This window comes from Aythya ferina (assembly GCF_964211825.1).
Source record: "Aythya ferina genome assembly, chromosome: 20".
Taxonomy (NCBI): domain Eukaryota; kingdom Metazoa; phylum Chordata; class Aves; order Anseriformes; family Anatidae; genus Aythya; species Aythya ferina.
In genome coordinates, this window is record NC_140318.1 from 5,351,407 (window position 1) to 5,369,259 (window position 17,853).

A 17,853-nucleotide genomic window follows, 5' to 3' on the forward strand; every position below is an offset into this window, starting at 1 on the left:
AGGCTTTTTTTTCCCTCTGTTTGAACCGAAATCCCCCACCCAGGAAAGGCTGGGGGCGGTGCGGTGCGGCCCTGCTGCCCTCCATAAGCACTGACGAAGCTTCCTGCCAGCCCCGCGGGCTCGGCGCCCGGCCCCCAAATCCCCTGAGGGGAACCGGGGCCAACGGCTGCCCCCGGGGGCTGGGGGGACCCGGCCCGGTCCCTCAGGGGCTGATGGAGGGATACGAGGTGGTCCTGGGGGGTCCCTGCCCCTCAGGGGATGCTGTGGTGGCTCAGGGGGGAAATAGGGGACGGCTTGGTCCTGTAGGGGGTGGGTGGTGGGGGTGTAAGCGGCCCCCTTGGGGAAGGGAAGGGGAAGGAGGTGCTGGGGTGTAGTGAAACATCGAGTGTAAAATATAAAGCACGTAACAGAGTAAGATGAAGGGATTACGAGGCCCTGGGGAGGTGGGGGTGATGCCCTCTGCAGCAGGAGGAAGGGGGAAAATTTGAGGGAGAGGAGGCCTTGGGGGTGCGTGTTGGCCTGCTGTGGGGAGTAGGAGGAGTGCTCTGTGTGGAGGGTCTTGGTGAGAGGGGGGCTTGAAAGGGGGTCTCTGCCTTGGTCGTGTCACCTCCTGGAGCAAGATGCGTTAATATCTCTCCTCTGCCCAGCAGGTACTGGAGCAGCTGCAGCCCGGAGCGCTGGGCACAGTGCTGGTGGTTGAATCTGAAGGAAAAGGGAGTGAGAAAAAGAAATATGTAATAAAGCAGGTGAGAAGGTGGTTGCTAGGAAAACAAGACTTCGTCAACTCTGTGGGCCCTTTTGATAGTAAAAGAGGCAAACATGGTCAGTAGTTTGGTTGCTGGGTAAGAGTAGGTTTGCATCTTACATTGTGCTGCTCTTTTGGACATCTGAGGAGTTGGATCAGTTTACCAGAATATTGAGGTAGAACTGGGGAAGGGGGAACGTCCTATTTAGGTCCATCCAGTGTGCTTTCACTAAAGCTTTCTGCTGCTTTGACAGTGCAGGAGTGACTAGTCACCTAAAGCTTTCTGTTCATCTCCCAAAATCAAGACTGTTCCAAGCATTACAGATCGGAGCTATCATTTAAAATTTATGCCAGTTCATAGACAATTGCCAATTCTAATCCTCTTGGCAAGTTTGTACTTCCTTAAAAAATTGGCTGTTTCTATATTACAGTCTCATCTTTGTCTTCTGTTTGTTTGGTACAGGTTGAATGCGTTGACGAAATGCAAGCAAACACGGCCTTGAAGGAGGTATCAGTGCAGGTTTTCTTTACAAGCTTCACTTACAGAGACCAGAGACTGTAACAGAACAAAGTCTTTATCTACAAAGATTGGCTGTGCAAATAGCCAACATGCAGATTGGGTAGGACTATCTGAAGGGTGTTATCCCTGCCCTCTGCTTGAGCTGAGGCCAGGATTTTTTATTAGTTCTTCCTAGATTTGAATATGTAGATTCAAGTGGACAGCTGTTCTCAGAAGATAGTTCCATTTTTCTGAGCTTGTATTTGATTTGTGGTGAGGACAAAGAGCAAAGCTCATCATTTTGGCCTTTAAGCTGAAGGAGAACATAGCCTGTTTATATTTTTATTTATTATTATTAACTTAATTTCTGTCAAACATGTTTCATTACATGTTCATTTCTCAGAGTTGGGTATTTCATGATGTGAATAATTTGACTAGTTTTCTTCCTTTGTTTTACCTTTTTTTTTGGTGCAAACTTTTTTCAATGCCACGCATAAGAAGGAACATCAGAAATACTGTTAAAATACCAAAATTTGTTTAAACAAAATATGTGAAATAATATCAGATGAATTAGTCTCACAGTGTCCAGTATACATGATATCTGCAGTGGAAAATGAGGGAGAATATACATGTATATCTGTAAAAATGTTTCATCCTATTCAAGATAAGTGACCTCTTTATATACTGAGACTGTATTTCCTGATACAGTTTGATCCAAATTGTCTGCTGATGCGTCTGTTGAAATAAACATAGCCGTGCAAGCTGGAAGCGTGGCTCTTTTTTTTTTTTTTTTTGTCTGCACAGCCAAAAACAAAACTAGGACAGTGAGCTGAATTCCTGTTATTTTTTTTTCATCATCAACAAATTTGTTAAAGTAACTGATAATTGTTCCTTACACTGAAACCAACGTAAAGGAGATAAACATCTCACTAGTGCCATCATATTTTTTGTGGTTTGAGCTTGCATAGGGTTATTTGAAATAACGCCTACGCTAGAAAAATCATCTTGACTTTCACATCCTAAGATATGTTGTCAAGTTCAGACGTTAGGAACTGGGGAAGGGGATTATTTACATAGCATGTCTCTTAGGATCTGTTTGTACCTTGAGTCTCCCAATGCTGTTACAGCATTACACTGAGCAGAGTCTTACTGAAGTATTTTCCTACACTTGTACATGCAAATATACATGTATAATGGAGCTTACACACAGAAAGGATTTGAACAGACACATGACATGTACACGTCAGGAACTGGCTTATGATATTATTTAAGGTCATTTTCAGTGGGAAGGAGTATGTACCTCTAGACTGCTTTCTCTCGTTTTTTTTGTTTTTTTTTTTTTTTTCTATGCAGGCAATGGATTTGCTAAAACTTCATCATTCAAACATCTGTACTTACAAGGAGTTGTTTGTGACTTGGAATAATGAGGTGAGAATTAACTAGGATTGGTTGTGTAAAATGTATCATTTTAAGCTGCTTTTGTTCTGTCTTCAGCATGCCTGCATTTAAACAAACAGAACTTTCATAGCAGGCTATAGGAAACCAAAAGTCCTGTCTTGTTTATTTTCAGTTTTGATTCAGCACTCACGTGAAATTCATGTTGGTTTTTATGGGTGTATGTTCTACTCGAATTGTCCCACATGGCTTTGTATAAGAGATGCGGGGGTAATGTTTTTGAAAAAAAAAAAAAAAACACACAGGTGCTCTATTTTTAATATAAGAAAGTAAATATTGTATGCTCTGTGAGAGATCAAACATCTCAGAACACCTGCGTATTGGTGAACATCATACCCAGCAGTTTGGCCAAGTCCTTGTTTTTATCTATCTTTCTGGATATGTTATTACCTGCAAACAATTAGACAATCTTGGTGTAATGTTTTATTACAGATATCATCTCTGTTCCTTTGTCTGGTAATGCAGCACTCAGGCCAAGAAGATCTTTCATCTCTGATCAAGACAAAAAGGCAGAAGTCAGAGAAAATAGCAGACATGGTAAAATGTACAGAAGAGGCATTCAGTTGAACTGACTGAGTCTTGCTGCTTTTATATTTCTTCCTCTGTATTCACTCTTTCTCAAAGTTTTCCTCAAAGTCTTCAAAGCACAGTGTTTTGTTTGGAAGTTATCTACTTCTTTGCCCTAAATCACTATGAAATTTCTGTATTGACAATTAACTCTTTGTGTATCTTGCTCTCAAGCAATTAAATCTTCCCTTGCTTTACTTTTTTTATCCATGGAAATTATGGATAATAGCAATTGTCTAATACACACAGAGATTAGCATATTTTTCTGTTTGGGGAAAACAGTATTTCTTTCCACTCTGGGCCTTACTTTCATTACAGGCATTCTCTCTTGTTAAATGTTTAATTTCTCTGCCATGTTATTGTATTTGTGTTACATTGTCATGTATGTACCTGTCAACAGGTGATGGTGAAGTTCCTGGGACAGATGGTGGATGCTTTGTTTTATATACACAAACAAAACATTTTGCATAGGTGAGTAGAAATCCTGTTCTCATTGGCTGATAGGTCATTGCTCTTTGCAGTGACTTTTGGCTCAGTGCATCTCTTCATTTAATAATCAGTGAATTTTACTAGTAAAAAGGGGGGGACTAGGAGGTAGAAATTCTGGGTTTCATGTATAGATTAATTTTCTGTGACTTTTGAACTCATCTGTTTTTTGAATTTTGTCTTGAATTAGCCATTTGAAAGAGCTGTTCTCTGTTGTTTTGAATGTGAGGTATGATTGTTAATATAAACATTAGAATATTGCCTGTCAACAATGCTTACATTCTGGTGGATGTGACAGACAAGGTATACTTGTGTGACTAAAGTAAAGTAAGCCATTGCACTCCATGTTTGGATAAATTTCGTTGTAATTGCAATTTTCAAAGCATTTCACAGTAAAGGAGGAAAATAATTTTTAGTTGATTACCACTTGTATATCAAAACAAAACAAAAAAAAGCAAACCCCAAACTTTCTAATATGTAGAGATGCTGGGAACCTGTAGTTACATATCACTAGATTCTGATTTCACATGCTGACAGAAAATATTTGTGTTGCAGAAATCTCAAGCCGTCAAACATTCTTGTGACTGGTGAAGAATCCTTCATGCTTTGTGACTTCAGTACAGAAACACTTATGACTGATGAAGCGAAATGGAAAATAAGAGTGGAAGAAAGTAGATAATTTCTTTTATTTTTACTATATTTATAAGAGATTAATTTGTGGTGGATATTTTGCAATCTCCAGAGAAAAATCAGACAAAGAGAGAAATGTTACTCCCCCCCCCTTCTCTGCATTATCCTTCTAAAATATGAATAGCATATTCACAGAGAGTTGCCTGGAGCATTAATTGTGTTCATAATTGAAAGCTGTCTATAAGTCTCAGAACTTCTATGAAACAAATACAGTTGGAATTCTTTTTAGCTTGATATATATGCAGTTACATCTTGAAAAACGATTTATTAGTTGTAGTGTTTCTTACTCTTTTGTAGCATATTGTCAGTAAAAAACAAAACAAAACAAAACACTAATCTCTGCTGAATATCTCTATTTTTAGACATAAAACTATTGCCTGCAGTTCATGCCTGTGCAAGCAACACTGTGTATAATACAGTGTCAGCAATGTTACCATGGGATTCTTATTTCAACAGATAGCAAAGCTTGGATGGCTCCGGAAACATTCAATTTTTGTTTCAGTGAGAAATCAGACATCTGGTCTCTAGGCTGTATTCTACTTGACATGATCACCTGCTTTATTCTGAATGTATGTAATAATGTTTCATTATAGATTTAAAATGTCATGAGCCCACCAGGATATCTGTAAATTTGTATGTGTAAACTCTACTGTTACTATACTCTTTACAGACAGAAGAGATCACTTCATTGCTGCAGGATCTCAGACACAATACCAGCCGTCTTGAGGGAGTTCTGCCACTGATGCAACATGGAGATAACAGCTCTTTGCCTTTATTCCCAATTCTATTTATGATGCTACAGATTCAGCCCAGCATGAGACCCACAGCAAAGTGAGTTCTAGATGTTTTGCCTTTATTGTTATTTCTTGACCTAAACCCCACATACCTTCAAAAGATAGGGAACATTAGCTACTGCTTGAAAGGGACTGAGTCAAGGTTGTTGATCTTACCGCCTTGACTAATTGAGTTACTACAAAAAGACTTGTTTTTCTTTAAGAAACAGGCATTCTGATTTGTGTAGTTGACCTTTTTTGAAGAGTTACATTATAAAATCATGTTGCACACAATTTTTTGCTTCTTGAGAATGCTTCAGGATGCAATGTAATATTTTGGTGTTGTATCTATTTTACAAACAATTAAATTGAAGCCTAAGTCTGGCTTGTTTACAGTAAGCTTTTTCATCAGCAGTTTTGAAGTAAACTGTGTAAGTTTTGTCAAAAATAATCTAGTCTCCAAATAGCATTGTTTAATTTTTTATATCAAAATGAAATGAAGCCTGTAGAAATATTTCTGAAACTTACCAGTTCTAATTTATTGGTACTACTTTTGTCTCTCATAATTTTAGGGATCTGACTGATGTTCCATTTGTTGGGGAATGCCTGATTGTTGCTGGTTCCTTTTTAATAAAACAGAAAAAGTCTTTGTCTCCCTGTATAATAGATGTGCTCCTTGAGGGAGGAATCGAAAATGTTCTAGGTAATAAGGAAAACAAGATGAATTTGATGAATAATGGTGATTTTTGTAGAAGACAAACCAGTGTGTTTTCCAGTCTACTTGAAAAATAATTGTTGTGTTCCCATTTTATTTGAAATAGAATAGGATATTCTTTGAAGCAAAAATCACTGTATAGCCTTTTCTAGAACCTCGTAAGTTTACCAGTCATACCTAGTGTGCCATGGGGTCAGAGATCATTCCTCTGAAAATCTTGGAACCACACTTATTTTGTCTGCATTCTAACATGTTTGCAATGTATGCCAAGAAAAGATCTACTCTGCCATTTTTCTTGTAAATAAGGATGAGGTTCTCTTAATATGAAAAGGCTGTCTGAATAACGCATTTAAAGCCCCCAGCCCTGCTTTGATTCAATACTCCAACAGTTCCACAAAATATGTGTTACATACAAAGATCATAGAGGTGAATCATGATACTCTAATGATCGATGCTTAGGGAGAAAGGGTTTCTCTTTCAGCAGTCACAAATTCATTATTTTCATTTATGTGAATTCACATCTTGCACAAAAATAGATAAAATTTGAGTGCTTTTTGTAAATGTTTTGTATCAAATGATTATATATATATATTTTTTTAATATAGAATTCATGCAGGCTTTCTGGGATGTAGAAGAAGCACAGGCTAGAGCCATGCAGCACCTTGCCAGCTTTGTAGGAGATGAAAGTGGTAAGGTACTGCTTTATTCATTTATTTATTCTGCTCTTTCCTTACCTTTTGAGATAATGGGAAGAGGAAAAAAAGTCTCCTAACAATGAGAAAGAAATTGCTGTCTTCCTGTTTTTGATTTTTGGAACATACTGAAATAGATTGCTAGTTTATATGATTGTGTTGATACTTTTTTGTAAATGCTTTTGCTGAACAGCAGCATGTTTTACTGGACAAGAAAAATGGGTACTGGAAAAAACTTGGTGACGTTGGCAACCAAGAGGAATGGGCAAACTGACATTTGTTGAGGAAAGTAATTCATATCAGCATGAGGATAAATTGTGGGTAATGCCTAGGGCTGTGAGACAGATAGAGCAAAAGCTAGCTACGTGTGTCTAGTTTCTGTGTGTCTAGTAAAGTTGTGTGAGTGAACACTATTTTCTCCCACTATCTGCACATTTTTTCAGATCTTTCAAATCAAATTTATTTTTTTTAAAGCACCGGATTAACTCAGTTTATCCAACAGCACTGCATTTTTGTGACAGCATTTTAAAACTGGCATTAGCACATACTATTAATACACAGGGATGTTCAATATCTGTAATCAATAAGGAAAGAGTAATTTCTTTTTCCTTAGAGTTGCCAACCTCTTCAGCACTGTTATTAAAGAAAACTTCACTGTTCTTGCGTTCAGGAATGTTGTTTTACTGTATCCCATCCTTCACAGAGACTCAAATTCATTTGAAACCAGAACTCTGGTGTTTTTGAAGCATAAACATCTGCTGAGCAATCAACTGCGTAACTGAATGTTGTTTCAAATCATTTCTCTTCCCCACAGCCTTGCCCTATCTGCCAAAATTCACAGAATTGATCACTTTTGCAATGAAGGCCCATGTAGATTCCCTCAAGTTACAAGTAGATGGTTGCAGTTTATTGCTTGAAATTCTTACTCAAGGTACAGTTACGACATTTCCAACTAATGCTGGGTAACACAGCCTGTATCTTGTAATGTTAGATGTAGCAGGTAAGGTTTGAAATAGTTTCAGTAATAATTTTAGGGGATAAATGTAAGGTAATAGAGGAATTTAGCCAGCTTTAATAAGAGCCTAGATTCTTGGGGGCTTTCTTTAAGAGTGGCGTATGTGTATTCTGTGTTAAAGTGTAAATTTTAAATCCAGGCTACTGGTCTTAGTCTACCAAGTTTGTTTTCATGTTACAAATAAGAGATTTTCAGCGCTCTGACATTTGACTTTAAAAGCATAAAAATACAGAAGACATTTTGCTCTCTTGTGTTGTCCTTTCTGTCAAGTTTCTTGGCATTTTATTCCAATAGCACCTGATAGTGGTACAGGATTGAAAGTAATAAGAAATGTATTTTGGAAGAAAGAAAATTTGAAATAATTTTGGAGTTGTTATGTGAATAAATAGTTGAATAGCTGTTAGTTGAATGTTTGCTTATGTAGAGAGCAGGAGGTTCAAACTGCATTCAAAGCCACTGAAATTTTTGTTGTTCTAATGTTTGCTTTTGACAGCTTTAGAACAGGATGTGGTGATGACCCTGGATGAGAATGTGACCATTTCTCTATTAGAGATAGTGAGAAAACACTCTGAAAATGAAGAGCTTCTTTCATTGATCTGCACATTACTGATGATGATTTCAGCCAGTGGTGGGTCACTTTGTTCATTTTTGGAGGAATATTCTTATTTTTCCACTTCAATAATCTAATCCAAGATACAATGCAGAACTCATGACTTCACTGAGATATGGGTGCCTGTAGATATTAGTTTGATAGGGATAATAGTGGTAAGATTTCTTGTACTTTCAGGTATGTTATGAATAAGTTGCACTGTTGAGGCTTCAGGCACTTGCTGAATTGTATGTATTACAGAGCTGGGCTGTATTTGTCTGTTTTAGAAACAAATAGAAACTGTGCAAATAGTAGTGCTTGGGAAAACGAGGGCATAGAACCTGGATTCTATTTCTGGCTGTGCTGTGGTGAACAGCACATTTCTACATTCTGCCTCAATTTTTTTTTTTTTTTTTCTCCTGAGATTGTATTTGCTAAATATTTATAGTATTTTTTGTTTGCAGTGTCAATTCAGCAGTCATCATAAGACTGTTTGGAAAATGGTCACAGAGTTTTGCAACAAGGGGATAATCTAAAAAGACTAGTTTGTACAAAGTGTTATGAAATGTCTACATTTATACAAATAAAGTTACTACCTCAGACCAAATTTTATACATTATTTCCTAACTGAATCCAATCTTTTTATTTCTTTTGTCCTGCTCATGGTATTACGTTACCTGTTTGGTATCACTGTTTAAATATGGTTGGTAGTGCAGTTTGTTGCAAGGACAGTGAGAGGGGCACAAATGCCAGGTTTTATACGCTATCTTTTTCTGTGCTCTTCAGAAACTGCAGCAGAGAATCTAAGGAAAGCTGGATTAATTTCAGACCTTCTGTGGATTTTAAAAAATTTTCTTCATAATGAACAGATCTGCCTCTCTAGCTGTGCAGTTCTCTGGAGCTTGGCTGTGAGTGGTAAGTAGAACCCAGCAAGTATTGTGCCTAGCCTCATGTGACTGAAATGCAGCAGGTATTGTGCCTAATTGAGTTCAGACATTTGTGCTGCTGTGACTGGGTTTTTCTTACTTTTTTTTTCTCGCATTGTGTAGAGATGTCTCCACAGCACTGCTAGAATAACTTTAAATGATCAAGAGCCGACCCCTTTTTATGGGACCACACTGGGAGTTTATGGAGATTTGTTTCTCCAGTGTTCTTTTATAGGTGTTGTATTCTAATCGTCAAGGAAGGCTGAAAGCACAGAGTGTGCACAATTGCACTTGGTGTGTTTTGTTTTCTTTGTGTGACAATCTACCTATTTGATTTATGTGACCAGCTAAATACCCATCCTGTGAAAGATTTTCATACCAAAATATTTTTTTGCTTGCTTTCCTGCTGTGATGCCCAAGTGTAATTTAAATGGCAGAGGAAACTAGTTCCCAGAGTTTAGCTTTCTGCAATAAACACTACTATTTAGTAGTCCTGTAAAATCTGATTTGCATGTTTGGGATTTCTTCCCTCACTGTTGACCATATTAAAATAATGTGGCTTTACTCTAGCGCCATTACCCATTAATGTTTTACTGATATAATTTGACTTATAATGAGCTTGTGATGTTGTTACTTGATTAAATAACCCTGTCTAATGCGTTTCCTTTTTGTTGTGGTAATTCAGAGAATAACACGGACCAAGCGTTGCTGAAAAGTGCTGTCCCCATTACCACTGCGGTCATTCAAGAGCACGTCCAGAATGGAGCAGTTATGGAGTCAGCTTGCTCGGCGCTGTGGGCATTGTCACTCCAAGGTGTGTGTTCCCAAGGTGTTTATCTTGCCCCTCGTGCATGGAAAAGGCTAGCACATCAAACACCGCTGTCAGTAGATTCATGAAATACAGGCTGCTTGGCCTTAGCAGGCTCTGCAGATGGCAGCAGAGTTAGAAACTTGCATCCTCTTAATAAACCCTCCCTGTATTTGCTGTTTGACACTAATGAAGCTATTTTTGATGATCCATATTGATTATGTAACTAGATACTGCTGATGGATACAGCTCACGATAAGGCTTTACTGGGTCTCTGTTACTATAATACAGGTTTTCACATTCTTTCTTTGTAACATTTGCTGCATAATTAAAAAAAAACAACCTTCAGAAACAGAAGTTGAGATGCAGGTATGTATTTTAAATGTGTTTTTTTGTTTTTTGCTTTTGTTTTTTTTTAATTTTATTATTATTATTTTCTTTTAAAGGTTGCTTAACTGAAAATGACTATGAGCCTACAACAGTGCTTTTGCTGGATGCACTTAGGATGAACCTGAAAAGAGCTGTGCTAGTGAAGAATGCCAGCCTGGCATTAGCAAGCCTTCTAAGGCTATCTGGTAACATTCAGTAATTAATTTTTGTTAATTGCAAATCACCTCAGAGGTGCTTCTGCGTAGTTCAGGAGTTCATATTGGGACTGAGATTGTCTTCTGCTCTCCTGAGTTAATCTTTTCTTGCAGAACTGGAAGAAATAGTGAAACTGTAAGTGCAGATTTTTTCTTCCCATGGAGCTGGCATGCATGTCTGAGTAGTAGTAGATGGCACCATCTCATTTGTTAGTAACTTGAGAGTGTTTTCATTTTTTTATACAATGTAAAAGGGTGGAGCTCAAAGAAACAATAAATATTATGTCTGCCATGCATGACATCTGCTGCATATATGGTTTTCTACTTGGCCAAATATGCTTCAGAATAGCTTTTAGGAAGGCTGAAAAGAATGGATATGATTGCCTGGAAAAATACTACATGTGCTAACAAGGGTGGGGGACTGGAAAGCAAATAATGCAATCTGCAACAACCGATCAGCCCAGATGCATTTGTCTCCCTTTCAGAATTATCAGCTTTCAGCTTTATAACGGATTCAAAAGGCAGTGGAATAAACCTGATCAAAGAGGCCTACCACTTTCACTGTGATGACCCAGAAGTGGTGGAGAATATCTGTATGCTGATTAATGAGATGGTTCAGTATGGTAAGATGGTGGTGTTCTTTATCCAGTCTCTTCTTCTCCCCCACCCCTAAAGACAGTAAAGAAAAAGCAGCTGCTCAGGCAAATGGAAGTTATTCTCAGGAAGGACTCACTATATATCTAAGAAAGGAGGAGGAATTGGAATTGTATTTTCATCTGGTACTTTCTTGTCCTTGAGTAATTATAAAAAGGCCCTGCAATTTTATTAATTTTTTAACTTCATCTTACCTTGGCTTCTGTTTGCATAGATCCATCCCCTTTCTAATTTTCTTTAGCCCCTGCTAAAACCACTGGAAATTGTACCAGTAACCATAAATTATCCTGTTCATTTACATTATAGGTGACATTGTGCTGGATATGGTGTCCCAGAAAATGGAAGAACTGATGTCTGAAATAAAAAGCCGTTTTCCATCTAGCATGGTATGTAGAAAATTCTGGGACAATAAAGGGTGTGTGCTTAATATATTACACTATTTCTGGTTATGCATTTTAAATTTTTAGGTGGAATTACAGAGTATAGAAATTTACAGAAGAATTATGTGTATATGATGTGAAGAGTGAGTTGTAAGAATATATGTTGAAAACAACTTTTTGGAAGACTTTCTTTATGCTCTGTGCTGTAATTTTTAAGACAATGTTTTGGTCTCTTGCAACGTTGCACTGCATTAACTTACTACAGTTTTCATACTAAACAGGCTAAAGTTTAAAGAAATAAGACAAGTATGTAGCATCCAGGTACCTTCTAAGAGACAATCTTGAAAACAAAAACAAAAACAAACAAAAAACAAAAAAAACACTGATAGTTTGCTTGAAGGGTTAACTTAAGTTATATTCCAACAGTTATATTGAAAAAAAAAAGATAACTATTGAAATACCAGAAGCGGGAAAGTTATTCAGGCTATTTAATGTTCTATGGTAGTATTTCCTTTGCAACAGCTTACTGTGAAGTAAGCAGCAATAAAATTTTTTTTTCAGCAAGCCAGTATAACTGGTTAGTCTTATAACCTTGCTCTTCTTAGTTATGCATTTAGTCCGCTTATGTAAGTCCTCTCAGAGAGAGGCCTGGCCTACAAACTTGCTCTCTGGTGTCTCTGCACCATTTTAATGAACAGTGCATCTATAAAGTAGTGCACATTAAAAAAAAAAAAAAAAATCACAAATGAGAAGAAAGCTCCCTCTTCTGTTGTAAATGCAATTTGTTGTTCCCCGCGCCACCTGTTGACAGACAGTTTCAGAACTCTCTCATTCTGGTAATAGCATGTGGCATGCCACTGCTGAATCTCTGAAACTTATTCCTTGCTACTTTCCACTATCCATTTAGATTATTTAAATCACAACATTGGTGTTCAGTCTGATAATTACAATTACTTTGGATTTTGCAGAATCAGACCTTATGTATGTTTAAAACATGAGTCGTTCTAAAGGCCTAAGTTAAACACAATGCTCTTTATTAATTTAGAAGTATAAAAATAACTGAAGCAACAAGGTACTTATTTGACAATTCTCATATTTCTCTCCAGGAGATAATGACCCTTGTGGATACAGCACTTGTGAAACTGCAAAAGTAAAGTAAACGTTTTTTGTATATAAGAACAAATCTTGTAGGCTTCTGGTTCAGATATAAAAGCCTGGATCCTTCTGAAATACGTTGAGAGGCTTTTCTCACCAGAAGGATTAATATTGGGCCATTAATAATACATAAACATGTTTATGTTCCATTGGTTTAGTTACAACTGTGAGACTAACAGCAGTAATTAAGAACTTGCCTTACTTTGTAGACTTTAGAAATATCTGAAATAGACATTTTAGCCTCAGGAATTTCAGTAAAGCAGTAACAGTTTTTTCCTACATTTAATCATAATTTAAAAACACTTTGTTTTTTTTTAAACTCAGTGTATATTTCCTTTGCAGAAATGAACTGATGAAATAATTAAGTGCAGCCATTTGTTACAAGTGTTGTTGAAACACAGTAGTAGGCATTAGGCATACATCCTTTCCAGAAAGGGGATACTTCAGCAGTATTCTTGTATGGCAGCATTCATGTACCGTGTTGGAAGTGTTGTCTGCCGTTTTTTTGTTTGCTTTTGTATTATTTCATGAAATAGCTGCCGTTGGTTCCAAGTTGCTCTCTCTAAATTTGCCCAGAATCTGACAAGAAAACAGCAAATGCTGCAGATAAAAAACACAGCATAGAATCATTTATGTTTTACTGTTTGTCTTTAGATTTGTTCTTAATATCAGCTTCCCATTGCTTTTTCTCTAATGTGTACAGTCTCATAGCTGCTTGCGCATCCTGAACCTGAAAGAAAACAGAACATACAGGAGGCTTAACAAAACATGGCTGATATAGTTGAAGAATATTTATTATTAATAAACAGCTACATCTCCCATCATCTTAATTAATAAATCCTTTCAAGTAACACTTCATAATCTTCTTCCAGATTTAGAAGCTCTAGTGTGACTAGTGGAGGGGAATTAACGTGTACAGCCCACCACGAGGCTATGCACTTCTTTCTCTCACCATGACTTGGAAAGCCATTATGAAAAAATGATGTAGTTTCTTAGAGGTAACTTCAAAATTTGCTTTGCTTTTTCAATTCCTCTGTTGTACTTCCATTTTCTCAGTGTATAATAGAATATCTGCTGAGAATAGGCTCTTGCTATTTTACCTAGCTGCCATAGGTGCAGAATATGCTGCTTTTAAAGTAAGCAGTTGATACTTGGGATTTTACTTTTTTTTTTTTTTTTTTTTTTTTTTTACTAAGGATCTTAAAATAGCAAGAATTAGCATTTAAACAAAATACAGTTGACTTATACAAAAGAAGTTTATTAAAGTAAGGAAATAATCCAAATGGTATGAGGCATGTAACAGTACGCAAGCTTAGGTGGCAGTCTTATTACATGATGGTGTCCAAGCAGAGCTTGCAAACTTTCATTGAGAGGACAGAATGAAGCTGCAGGATTCTCAGCTGAATCCTGATCCTAGAGCTAATGTGTACTATCTTACTGATCTACCCCAAAATGTACATTCTGATGAGATACATACCGAGCTGTGCTCTGATGTCTGCACTTGAACGTTTAGCAGTCTTTCACAGAGCAGCTTCAATGATGGCCGTGCGGACTGGAAATAAAGAAGACTGAATCATGCTGTCTCACACTGCTTGAAATATATAGATGTGTGTACATATACAGCTTCTGTTGGTGAACTAGCAAGGAGAATTTACAAATCACAAGGATTATGCACATTTGCATACACTACTAAGACGGTTTTCTATGTATTACTATAACCCTAAGATTTACGTTTGGGGTGCTTTATTGTGAGAAACAAACTAAGTATATAGTTAGGAAACTTAAAACATTGCCCTACAATCTGAACCTTTACTCCTGCAGTGTAAGTAGAAATTTGAAACCATCAGGATTTTTTTAATACCCTTGTACAAATTATATTACTAAGAAGGATCACATAAGCTTTACTGTAATTAGAACCGTACCATCTTATATTGCTATCTAGAGAAGTGTTATGAAGACCATGCAAGTGGTAAAGAATGGGAGAGCCACTGAGTTTTGTTTACAGGTATTACTGGTAATGTTTGTAATGAACTAAGTAACACTGCCATATTTCAAACACTAAGTAAGCATTCAGTTTGACTTGTTTCAGGTAGTAAAAAGAAACAGAAACAAGTGGGACAAGCTAGAAGCTGGGATTCAGCAGCCCAGCAGTCAGTTAATCAAGTTGTTCCTTCACATCAGACTCTTACCTTGACTCTCTGTCTGAAAGGTTTGTATTTTTGTGTGTCGCGCGTTTTCTTCTGAGGATGATCAAGAAATAGGACCTGAAAGAAATTGTATTTCTGGTCTAAAGAGTGCTGTTACACAGAAAGTAACCAAACTGTTGAGCTTTGGAGGCTAAGCAAAGCATACAAAGGTTTCTTTCATTATGCTGTTTCTTCTGTGGCTCTTTAGTACCCAAATCAGTATTATTAAGTCTGTGTGGAAGTTGAAGTCAATTGTGCAAGTGAATAGGGCTATACTTGGTGCAGTGTATAAGGATATGAAATTAAGAGAACAATTATAAAGCTGTTGTTTCTAGGAGTTCAGAGAGTTCATCTGACTAATCCAGGAAGATATATTAGAAAGTTAATTGATTTTCAATGTTTGGAACCTTGTCTTCAAAGTAACAAATTTGCAGCCACATACCTTTAGGTCATTGTGTAAAGCATGCCCAACTAAAATCCTTCCATTCAAGATATCTGCAACCTCCTTCTGAACTGTTTTAAAATCTTCACCTAAAAACACCACACAATTAAACCACCTTCCGTTAGACACCTAAGATACTCTAAGCAAGCTACAGTTAAAACACTGCATCTTTTTTGTGAAGGCAATTGTACCTTTGGGACTATATAGATTATAAAACTTATCATAAGTTATATAAATTTGTATTTGACACTGAATCTTCTTGCCATGAAGAGCACAACACTAAAAGGAAATCAACTTACACGTTATTCCCACACCATAATTAACAAGTGAATTTCATCTGGGATATCAGTGACCATTCTATAAAAAAGTATTTCTTCCCACATTTTTTCCTAGCATTCAGACTAGATTTTATTTTCAATTTTTTTTATGTAAATCTAAAACTTTTTCAAGCTCAACCAATGAGGCTTTTGTGGTAGCCTGTTAAAATTGCCTTCCTTGAAGAACACGTTTGGGAAAAAACTCCTACCTGTCTTTATGTTCTCAGGACGTATGCCACTAACAGCAGTTCTGTAATCCGTCACCTCTTCTGTAGGCTTGACATACTTATCATAAATGCACTTCCCAAACTGGTTCACAATGGACACTCGAGCCACAATACTGTCTTCACCATTTGGTCCCACTCCCACCATCTCGCAGTCCATGGCTACTGTTCTTGTCAGACTGAAACGAAAAAAGGACAGCTTGGTGACACACCTGTTACAAGGACTGTACAGTGAAATTCACAAAGTGCACACATTTGGGAGAACTCAGCAGTGTGACTGTCAGCAGACCCAGGGGGATGTCAGCTTACATACTGCATCCACAAATCAGAATTATCAGAAGAATCTTGATGCTTCTGCTGTCATGCTTCCCACTGGAATGCCACTCACCCATCAGAAGACTTTTCTTTAACCAGCACCCGCTCCACAGACTGTTCGGATCGGCCTGTTGGAAGTCCCAGTTTTCTTCTAGCAACTTCTGCTGCTTCAGGTCCTATTGCTGCTTCAATATCTTGTGGATCAACGTCATCAAACCAGATGTCAGCCCTGGTAAGTACAAATTTAATTATATTAAATAGTTTTAAAGTGATTTTTGCATCTTTATACTGTAGGAAAAGCACTTTTTTTTTTTTTTTTAATTAAGAAATCAGCTCTGAAAAGTAGTCTAGTACTGTCATCTATGCAAGTTTGTTGCCTTATCTGAGGAGGAGCACTGGTCATCTTTTTTCTCCCAAAATACAGTCTGTAAGTGTGCAGCTATTTCAAATGTAATACTCTGTACTCCTTATGTACTCCTCCTAAAATAAACATTCAAATACATGCATAATGCCTGAAGTACTCACTCTTTGGGCTGCTGCTCCACATCTTCAGCTTTCCTCTTCTTGTGTTTTACATCACCCTTCTCCTTTTCAATATTGCCATTCTTCCTTTTTTCCTTGCAGTTTTTTCCATTGCTTTTGGTGCCATTTAAATTCTTGTCTGTTGCAACCTTCTTGGATGTTGGCTTTGCCAAAGGAGCATTGTCTTTAGCAGAACTGTTGTCCTTTTTATTTGTGGATTTGGGCTTTAAATTCTTGTCTGCTGCAACCACCTTGGATTTTTTCTTATCCAAAGGAGGACTGTCTTTAGCAGGACCATTTTCCTTTTTGTTTGCGGATTTGGGCTTTACCACGTTCTCATTCCCATTGCTAGCTGGAGCTTGTTGGCTGTTCCCCTCTTTGAGGGGATGCTTCTTTTTGGTGTGTGTTTGACATGCAGAGGGGGGCTCATCCGACTTATTTGCCTTTTGTTTCAGTAGCTAGAATGACCAAAAAAAAAAAAAAAAAAAAAAAAAAAAGGACAGAAAATAAGATTATATCTCTTCAATTCTATCCTGCTGTCATTTGTCAGAGTACTCCACGCAATGCCTTAGGGCTCTCTACCTGGCTGAAGGGGCATTACTGCAACGGCACCTCCCAGTCCCCTGCGGGTTATTTTAACACAAATACATATTTTTTCATTACTATACGCGCTGGGGAACTGCATCCCCGGCCCGGCAGCTCGCCCTCACCTCCTGCAGCGCCTTCCAGTTGGCGGAGAACTCCTGAGGGCTGCGGGGCGGGCCCGCCGCCATCTTAGGGCCCTGAGGCGCGGCCGGCTTCGGGGGGCGCCGCCGGAATTTCTTCTTCTTTTTGCCCTTCCCGGCGCTCGGCCCCGCCGCCCCGGGCTCCGCGGGACCCCGTTTTGCCATGAGGGGACGGAGAACGGGAATCGAAGAGGGTGGCGGCCGCCGTTTCCTCAGCGCCTCGCAGCAGCGGCCCGGCGGGGAACGCGGCCCCGCGCTGCGGTTCCGGGCGCCGGGACCGGGTCTCCGCTGGCGGCCCCTGGCGGCTGCGGGAGCGCCCGGCGCTGGGCCGCCCGTGGGGCGAGCCCTGAGGAGAGGGAAGCCTGGGGATGGGGTTTGAATAAAGCTGG

At 38.3% G+C, this 17,853-nt stretch overlaps 2 protein-coding genes across 6 annotated transcripts; one reads left to right on the forward strand and one right to left on the reverse strand.

The window, feature by feature from the left end:
- The first annotated feature begins 34 nt into the window (after nucleotides 1-34).
- Nucleotides 35-14,911, forward strand: STKLD1 (serine/threonine kinase like domain containing 1). 3 transcript variants are annotated; one of them, XM_084494092.1, is made up of 20 exons: nucleotides 35-227; nucleotides 648-746; nucleotides 1,209-1,253; nucleotides 2,598-2,672; nucleotides 3,132-3,236; nucleotides 3,667-3,737; nucleotides 4,308-4,423; nucleotides 4,899-5,011; nucleotides 5,113-5,273; nucleotides 5,788-5,918; nucleotides 6,536-6,619; nucleotides 7,437-7,553; nucleotides 8,131-8,265; nucleotides 9,013-9,141; nucleotides 9,838-9,966; nucleotides 10,407-10,535; nucleotides 11,030-11,167; nucleotides 11,505-11,584; nucleotides 12,685-12,728; nucleotides 13,606-14,309. In XM_084494092.1, exons 1-20 carry the CDS (start codon nucleotides 213-215, stop codon nucleotides 13,688-13,690), a joined length of 2,001 nt encoding a protein of 666 aa, XP_084350218.1. In that variant the 5' UTR covers nucleotides 35-212; the 3' UTR covers nucleotides 13,691-14,309. The 3 variants fall into 3 exon arrangements, with proteins under 3 accessions (XP_084350218.1, XP_084350219.1, XP_084350220.1); XM_084494093.1 differs by having other exon boundaries at nucleotides 36-227; nucleotides 651-746; XM_084494094.1 differs by lacking the exon at nucleotides 13,606-14,309 and adding an exon at nucleotides 14,823-14,911 and having other exon boundaries at nucleotides 37-227.
- On the reverse strand, nucleotides 12,592-17,746 carry REXO4 (REX4 homolog, 3'-5' exonuclease). 3 transcript variants are annotated; one of them, XR_014684999.1, is made up of 8 exons: nucleotides 17,450-17,746; nucleotides 16,743-17,197; nucleotides 16,291-16,446; nucleotides 15,888-16,081; nucleotides 15,362-15,450; nucleotides 14,923-14,997; nucleotides 14,211-14,370; nucleotides 12,592-13,463 (listed from the first exon to the last, which is right to left on the reverse strand). XR_014684999.1 is itself a non-coding variant. In XM_084494095.1 (8 exons), the coding sequence occupies exons 1-8, from the start codon at nucleotides 17,627-17,629 to the stop codon at nucleotides 13,371-13,373; spliced, it is 1,317 nt and encodes a 438-aa protein (XP_084350221.1). In that variant the 5' UTR covers nucleotides 17,630-17,746; the 3' UTR covers nucleotides 12,592-13,370. The 3 variants fall into 3 exon arrangements, 2 of the variants coding, with proteins under 2 accessions (XP_084350221.1, XP_084350222.1); XM_084494095.1 differs by having other exon boundaries at nucleotides 14,211-14,285; XM_084494096.1 differs by having other exon boundaries at nucleotides 14,211-14,301.
- Nucleotides 17,747-17,853: the final 107 nt, after the last annotated feature.